Below are 9,025 nucleotides of genomic sequence, written 5' to 3' on the forward strand. Positions count from 1 at the left end.
TCAAGACCTTTTCTCTCAAAGGCTATGTAACACACAACATTGTTTTCTTCACCAAGTAGCCATCCCATATGGAATACCGTGGAACTGTCTCCCCATTCTATATCCGAGTAAAAATGTTGTGAAGTCAGGGTTTTTGGTGTATTGGTCAACCACATCCTCGAAGCTTCTGTGATGAATCGCGGAAATAGCCAAAGACTAGGGACTTCTGAGACAATGCATCTGCCACTAAATTTTTCTATCCCTGAACTTGGAAAATCTGAAAGTGAAATTGTGACAAGATGTTAGCCCAACGCATCTGATTTTCCGAAAGCTGCTTCTGTGACAAGAAGTAGCGTAAACTCTGATGATCTATAAAAGCTGTGAAATCGGCTCCGAGTAGATAGTTTCGCCACTGTGTTAGAGCATGGATCACTACCAAAAGCTCTTTCTCATAGATCTGTGCTACTAATTCTGGCCTTGAAAACATTCTGCTTTCATAAGCAATCACATGGCCATCTTGCATCAAGACCGCTCTGAGAATACGACCACAAGCATCACAATAAACTTCGAACAAGTTTGCAAATCTGGCAAAGCCAACACTGGTCCAACAGTCAATTTTTCCATAAGTGTCTGAAAAGCAGTCACCTCTATCTGTCCCCACGAGAAAGCCCGTTGAAGTTTGTCAAGAATATCATCGATCCTTGGAATCGGGAATCTATTCTTGATGGTGATTTTATTGAGAGCTCTATAATCAGTGCACATTCTCCAAGATCCCTCTTTCTTTAGTACTAGTAAAATCGGAGAATAGTAAGGTGATGTACGAGGCTGGATGAGACCCTTGTCAAGAAGGTCTTTCACTTGGATCATGACTTCTTCATTTTGGGCTCGGCTAACACGGTAAGGTGGCTGGTTCTGGTGTGCTTCCAGGAATCAAATCAATGGTGTGGCCCTCGAGATGAGATGGAGGTAACTCGCTTGGTAGGCCTTCAAAGAAACAATCAGCATGTGTGCATATATTCCTGTCGTTCTTTATCGAATTCAAACATGTTGGTTCGTTGTTTACCATTCAATTCTTTCAAGTAGATCGAGTAAACAAAAATCCAAACTTTGAGGACGATTGACTTGCCCTTCTGCATCATGGTGATGGTTCGGTTCCGAACCTGGAGAGTCACATCATTCTTGTCGTGCCAGGGCATGCCCAGGATAACGTCGCAATTGCCCAATTTTATAATGTGCAAATCAGCTTTTCCATGATAATCTTGGATAGTCAGTGGAAGATCACCAATGAGCGGTACCATTTTCTGAGTTTTCCTCGTGGCTAGCTCAGCTTCAATTTCTCCACCCTCTGCATCATAATCAAAGTGCATCTGCTTCAAGAATTCTCTCTGTAGCTCTGGGGTCAAAGAAAATAAGGGCTTTGAAGCCGTTGACTTTGCCATATGCTCGACACATTTCATTTGTACTTTCAAGGCGTATGCCATAGATATCAGGAACTAGTCCAATAGCGGGTCTAGCTTTCTTGGTTGGAGGTAGCTTTGAGGATTGTTCTTTCGTAAGAGCAGAAGGTTTCTCTGAAGACGTCGAGGCTCGCTCAGGACATGTAGTAAATGTATGTCCTATTTGAAAACATCCGAAGCATCGCCTTCTTGTAAAAGTGTTTCTCGTTGATGTTGTGTCAAACGAGGCCTTTGAGGTTGGGTGTCACGAGACTCGAGAATTTGCTCGTTGTTGTCAAGAGTTGTGGTTAGTGGCCAGAGGTTCTTCTATGGTAAACTCCAACTTTCCCTTCATCCGTTTGTAGCCGCCCGCAGCATGGTCCATAAGCTCTTGCATGGTGGAGACTTGCTTGGAGAGAGAATATTCCTACAATGGTGATGGTAGTCCAATGGTGTATCGCTCGCATTGGGTCTCCAAGGGAACGAACCTAAAGAAGGGACACCGGAAGGTACACGTCGAGAAACCTTTGGTTATAGTCGTCCAAGGTTTCGGTGGCAAGCATTTTCAAGTTGCCCCACTCTGCCAAAATCTGGACTTCAAACATAGAAGTCATGTAACTACGTGCAAAAACTGTCTTGAAAGCTTGCCAGGTCCTTGGAGCATGCGGTTGTGTCACGATTGAACTCCACCATTGCATAGCATTATCTTTAAGAAATCCCGCTGCTCTAGAAATCTTGGATTCTTTTGTATAGTTCCCCAAAGCATAGATGTTGTCAAATTTCTATAGGAACTGCAATACTTTCTTCCAATCTTTCACCCCAGAAAAAGTGAAAATTTTGACTGTCGTGCCGCCAACCTTGAAATCTTTGGGTTGGTTAGGCGCGTATCCGGGGTACGGATAATAAGGGTATCCATATGGGCTCCAACCATTGTAGCCTGGTGGCGGCGGCGGTGGTGGTGGTGGTGGGGGCAATGGCGGTGGCAAAGGTGGCTGCACTTGATCAGGGTCAAATTGCTGCACCATATTCTTGAAGACTCCCCCGATCGGAACAGACAACTGAAAAGGTTGCCGGTTGGAAGCTCTCTTACTTTCTGGTGCCAAAGGAGGAGGTATCACTTGGGGCATTAGATGGGGTAACATGTAGTTCAAAAATTGTTGAAAACTTTGAAGCATCGGAAGATTTTGTTGAGGATGCCACGAAAGAATGTCGTGAATCTTGTCGAGAAGAAACTGCAAATATTATGCTAAATCCATGAACGCCATGTCTTGGGTTCTTTATGACTTATGCCCTGTAAGACAGAGCGATGAAGGGTGGGAGTGACTAATAAGTCGGGGGTTGGGACATAAAGATTCTTCAAATAAAATTCCAGTAGCCCCTAGTTTGCTCTGTCTGCTCTTTTGTAGGGCCGGTATGCTTTCAGAAAAGCACACGCCTGATGCTCTGATACCACTATCACAAGACGGGCACCACGTGCCAATAGAAAAGAACAGATTGAATAGGCTTTTAGCACTTCAATAACAACTGAATTGAAAGAGAGAGAGAGCACACGCAATAGGGAGTGACAGAATTCCACCCCAGAGAGTATTGGCTCCAAACCTTGGCGCCCCTTTTGGTATTTCTTTATATTACTTGAACTCGGTACAATGCCGGTACTCATGCTCTGCACCTTCTAGCCCTTGGCCTATGAAAAGCAGTTTACATGAAAAGCCTTCAAACTCAAAGCATCTAGTCCAAAAGCAGATGCCCAAAAACTGCCAGCGTGATTTACTGAAATCCATACAACTGCCACGCCAGCAGCGCAAATCGTAGAGGCTATCACGTCAGCATGTCAGCGCAATTTGTGGAACGTCCGTACTGCTGTCACGTCATCAGTTCCTGTGCAAGTGTCTTTTTGTGTGTGTGTGTGTGTGTGTGTGGTCCTGCTTTATTTTAATTCCTTTATGTCACTTGGGCCCCATCGGACGGGGTCCCATAAGTTGGTAGGACTTCTTCTTCTGTTGTTGCTTGTTCTTCTTAGGGTTTAGGCCCCTCATCTCTCAACTGAAGGTTGGCTCTATTCTTCACTGACTTGACAGGTCAGCAGTTTGTGACAGTTCGGGTAAAGAGCTTCCTCACTTAATGCAAAAAGAAGTTTTGACAAAAATTCCAAGAATGGTGGTTTGCAGAGATTATGGAACACCTCAGAAGGGGCTTTGCAACAGCCTCTTCCACTAGGGCCTCTACATTCACCACATTCAGAGAACCAAATCACATAGTTAGACAGGGTTGGTATGCAAAATCCTTTCAAGACATAGACTTTATGCAAGTTGCTTGAACAAAGCAAAATCAGGTTCATGTTTTTAAAATAGAAATCTGCAAAATGAGATTGTATTTCAACAATATTCGAGCATGATTAGCTAGGTTGGCCTGGCAGTAACTAGTAAAAAAAGATCACTTGAAACGATTGAATGCAGCTTATCTTGGAAGTAACGATACCAAGTCACAGTCTATATAGTTGCAACGGACCAAAATGCCAACCATGATTCCTATAAGCCTTGAACGCCTCTGGTATTTCACATTCTGCATAGCAAAATCAAACCGAGAGTTTTGAGATGCATGGGGAATCAAAAGTCACTACTGCAAATGGGTTTATCCAAATGGCATCCACTCATATGCATGAAGTTTAAATGCCTGTACACACAGGCGGAAAACCTTAACCATTATACGCCCATACATAGAGCCTCCATGCAGGGCAAAACACGCAGGGCAAAACACATGTGAATAGAGATGCCCTTGTCCACTTATCTTCACATCATTCATAAATACCAACTTCCATCCATTCAAGTGGGCTCGAACAGCAATGTCCATGTCCTCGACAGTAGTGCATTCCAACCATCCTTGCCTCTTCCAGTTTTTTAATCCACCAAACGCCAATTGTTCCATTGAATCCAAAGAAGTTCAAGAAAGTGTCATTGACCTATTTGAAGTGGTAGTGAAAATGACTAAAGTGCATCCACTCCATATAAGTCAATGTCTATACACTATTCTTAGTCCCTTCTGGTGCCACTTTTGCATCTCACCTCTTATCAACACCTCGGTTCCCCCTCATCTGAGTTGTCCAAATCCTGTACCGGCATTCTATCCCTCAGCCATTTCATTTGAGCTACTGCACCAAGTGACCGCTGATAAATCTGGCACCACTTAAGATGTTAGAAACTGATGAGCTTCTTAGAAAGCATAATTCCCTTCTCTACCAAACGTCAACCTTACCTTTTTCTCATTGCACATTGGAAATTCGATAATTACCATAGGGTAGCAAGGGTAAGGTTTCTCCACATCACTCGCCTGAAAAGAATCCACACGCACCAGTGTGATGCGGTCTAGTGACCGAATTAGAAACAATATGTTGCCAATACTTTACAAAAAAAATACAGAGGAGGAGCTATATAATTTTCTCTTAACATACATCCATGCAACATAGATAGAATGAGGAAACCCCTGTATAACTCAAGAAATCCCATGCTCGGTATAACTCAACCATTCCAATTTGATATATTCTTCTTTACAATTCTAAAAGAATATAATGTACTTGAAACGAATACTCCATGCATAGGACCCAAAGAAAAGTTAAGAAAGTGGAACTACACAAATTGATACCTTTAAAAATAAGTGTCAATTACCTAGCTACAATGGCCTGCATAGGAGCTCCTCTTAAAGGAAAAGGAAGAAAAGGCAATCATGTGACACTAATAATGCAACTTTATCCAACCAGCCTTAGGTAGGCCAAAACACTCACAAGGAACAATCCTATTAGAAGCCTCTTTAGATATATCCAATGTCAGAAGCAAAGATCAGTATAGATCCTCGCACATAACCATGGCATGCCAAATTACTTGCGTTCAACAGTTAGAAGGTTGGAATAGTACTCAATATTTTGCGGAGATGCCCAAACATGGTCGAGCAAGAAATGAGAGTGCTTAAACATTTTAGATAAGTTGGACCACCACCAAACACAGCAAGGTTCAAAAAAAGGGTTTTCTATGATTCGCCTTCAAGAGTTGCACACTAGAAGGGTGTCGAGGAGGAAAGGTTGTGAACACATTCTTGAAGGCAGCATGTAGCTTTGCATCATCTATGCCATCAACGACAGGAGCCCACGCTACCAAAAATGAAGCTCTCTGAGAATTTGAAAGAAAAATCATTGTACCATGCTCAATAGATATGGCCCCTTTAAAGATGTTAATTAGAAGAGATGCAATATTCGGAGATGCCGTCAAGAATGCAGGCAGGTAGGCATTGATGGCCTCGAATGTGCTAGACCAATTTGTGATCATTTTTGCGATTTCGGCTTTCTTAACTGCATACAAAAGAAGTGTGTAAGTGAAAGAAACCCACTCATCTCTCATTCCTGTATAACTAGTGAAGAACATGTCTCTCAATGCTGTTGTATGACCATAATCGAGCCCTGTCCTTAACAAAATGTCATTCGAGTCTGAGAGAAATCGCTGAGTGAACTCTGACAAGACTTGTAGGAACAATGTTTTGTAGAAACTTTTGATCATCTCATAAGGGGCATTTGTCATAGCATCTTTCGCGATCGCCTCCACTTCTTTGCATTGAAATGGAACAATTAGCTTCGTGAAGAACTCTTTGAAGATATGTAACTCATCTAAGTGCTCGTCAAGCCTCACAACAAGATCCAAAGAGAGCAGCAGGCCCATGCTAGAGATTGCATTTCGTACGGCCCTCTCCTCCTCATCCGACCATGGCGCCGCTACCAGATACTGGGGAGAAAACCACGTGGGAAAAAAGTGCCCAAAGGTATACGATCTTATGTATGGGTATGTACAATTGATGGGTATATAGAGACTGAAGTGAGTAGGCTTATATAGATAACGTGGAAGTTAATTGTAGGAAGCCTCATGTCCCTTAATAGTCGTTCGATTATGTTGCCATGAGTCTTGATTTGTTTTGTTGTTGTCGGTACTTGTAAGGTGAGTGCATGGGTGGAACATTAAAAGTGACTAATGCAAATGTCCAATTATGGGACATTCTATATGCTTGCACAATTATATGCATGGGTAAGGTTATGTTGTGCGAAAGAAAAGAATGATGGGTGCTTCTCAGAGTTAATGTAGCTTAAAAAGTAAAATTAAATTCACTTCAAGAGCTACCATTACGCTGTAGAAGGGCTTTTGACATGAGGTTTTTCTACTCGCCTCATGTGCACAAGTGAATGAGTGTTTTTCTTGGACCACTCCGTCACGCAACCATTATTAAAATAATAGATTTTGACTATGCTTACCTGCCAGCATGAGCAACATAACTGAATGACACTCAACTCATCTAGCTTGAGCTATAGCCTAATTAGCTAGACTCATAGACCACAGAAAAATATATAGGACTTGAAGCTTAGATCTAACACTTTGCTCATTTATTGGCTCAGTTGCCCGACTTCTGACATTTTTTATTGAATTAAATTTTTTTCTCGAGCTCTCAACAAAGAATATATCTAGACATTTAGAGCTTGAATCCTCAAAAAGAGGATTTTTGAAGGAACAGATTGGCAAAATAGGTTTCTTTAGGCATACCTAGGTGACCTTGGTTGTCATAGCTGCTTGTTTTAGTTTTTGGCCCATTCGTTGAGAAGATTGTCTGGCTCCATTTTCGTTTTTACATTGTTGATTTTCTTAGTTTTGTTGGACGTTGGAGATGACTTCAATCCATTTCCTCTCATTTTGTTTCTTTGGGACCCACATGTATCTGCTGCTTGTCATTGGCTTATTTTTGTAGATTACTTTTGTATTGACTAGATTTTTATCCTTGATCTGATCATGTTTGTAATTTCTATATCTCCAAGTTGTTTTTGTGCACTTGAAGAATCTAGCCTTGGTGCCTTTGGTAGCCAAATTTGTTTCTGACCTTTGTAGTACCCTTGCGCTTGAAGAATGCTTGATGGTGCAAACTGTGTTGTCATCCATTTGATATCCAAATGAAGCTATCCTTTGCCAAACTTGGGAAATTCCCTTGAAAATGTGTAGGCCTTTTAAAATGATATCTATTTTTGTGCTTATTCTTGGCATTGTTGTTTGATCTCCTATTCTGAGATGGATTTGGTCTTGACTTGCTTGTTTTGAAGCCACTTTCCACTGTATAGCCTGATATTTTTGGTTTAGGTAACCAAACTTTTTGTTGACCACTGTAATAGCCTTGCTCTTTTAGCTGTTCTGGAAGCAATCCAACCCATATGTTGACCCGATTTTCTTTGACTAGGATCACTTACCCAAACTGGATCTTGTACCTGTATATTGTTGGCTGCAACATAGAGATTAATTTGCATTTGGCATCTCTGCTGACTTATCATTGGGTAGTTTGGTTGAAATATCCTTTTAGGTTGTTGAGGGTCCTTTGATGTGGAGGCAATTGTTGTCGAATGAGATAATTTAATTACACTTGTGTCCTTATGCGTTGACTTTTGTCAACTGCTGATAAGCATCGAGTTGTGTTGACCTGGGAAGTTTGAACTTTTCTTGTGGTTGATATGACCTAGTTTTGTCTACATCTAGAGTTAAGTGAGCAATTTTATGTGCCTCTATTTTTTATCGTATGATTGAGTCTTTAGATTCCTCTGCAAAAGGAATCAGACTCTTTTCTTCAGTACCAACGCTTACCGTGGCCTTTGGTTCACATTGCTCTTTAGAGATCTTTATGGTCGTCTTTTGATAGGCGTCTTGTGTTGGTTGCACCATTTGCTCTTGATTGTTCAAGTCAGTCCTGATGTGTGTCATCTTTGACTCTTCTTTTGTGTTACTCTCTTGCATGACAATATCATGAATTGACTTTTTTGCCGCTTTTGCTTTTTGAATCAAGTCATCATGTGAACACAATAAGGTGTCAATTCCTTGGCTATGAGACTTAATCTTTGTCTTTGTCACATTCCTAAGTAGATCATGGACCAATGAATTTTCTATGTTATTATCATCAGTTAGTGATTTCAAGGAATCAGGTCCTTTTGACTGCCTTTACTTGCTCTTCCTCTGTATCACAAATTATTTATGCATCAACTTGCTTGGAAATTGGATTGTCTGCTACATCCGTGTCAGAAGTTATGACCTCTTGCTTTAATTCTTTCAAGCTATTAGTGGCCATCTGATGTAGCTGATCTTTTTTGACAGCCTGATTTTCTATCAGAACAACATTAATGCCCTTGACCTTTAATATCCATGTCATAAGCTTGTCTCTTGTGTCCTTTGATAGGATTTGCTTTCTTTTTGGGGAACCATTCGGAGACTTTTGCTCCAGTACTTCATCTGTTGCTTCAATTACACTGGCTTGTCCATGCTGCTTCGTTTTTTCTAAGTGTAGCTTGACCGGGCAATTGGGTATTAAATGGTCAATTCCACATTTGTAGCATTGCCCATTCATCTATGGTTGTATAGTATTTGGATGAGGTAGCTCTCCATAATACTCGTCATATGCCTTGCCCATAGCATCTTTGAGTAGGTATGTCATTTGGATGACATGTATGTACTTGAAGACCTTTACTGATAATGGTTTTGCCTTGGGGTCTTTATCTTTTTCCACTATTGCATCTTCAAGTAGCCTGTAATAGCTTCCATTATTACCCT

The 9,025-nt window shown here is 41.3% G+C and overlaps 1 protein-coding gene and 1 pseudogene across 1 annotated transcript; both read right to left on the bottom strand.

Annotated features, from left to right (window-relative positions):
* Positions 1-3,872: 3,872 nt before the first annotated feature.
* On the bottom strand, positions 3,873-4,706 carry LOC147441280 (putative xyloglucan glycosyltransferase 6). Its single transcript, XM_086483690.1, has 4 exons — positions 4,668-4,706; positions 4,491-4,588; positions 4,132-4,138; positions 3,873-3,977 (listed from the first exon to the last, which is right to left on the bottom strand). The coding sequence occupies exons 1-4, from the start codon at positions 4,704-4,706 to the stop codon at positions 3,873-3,875; spliced, it is 249 nt and encodes an 82-aa protein (XP_086339816.1).
* A 580-nt stretch (positions 4,707-5,286) lies between these two features.
* Positions 5,287-8,822, bottom strand: LOC147441281 (uncharacterized; annotated as a pseudogene).
* Between the last annotated feature and the right edge of the window lie 203 nt (positions 8,823-9,025).

The sequence above is a fragment of the Adiantum capillus-veneris genome, chromosome 15 (assembly GCF_014529385.1).
Source record: "Adiantum capillus-veneris isolate H3 chromosome 15, ASM1452938v2, whole genome shotgun sequence".
Classification (NCBI taxonomy): domain Eukaryota; kingdom Viridiplantae; phylum Streptophyta; class Polypodiopsida; order Polypodiales; family Pteridaceae; genus Adiantum; species Adiantum capillus-veneris.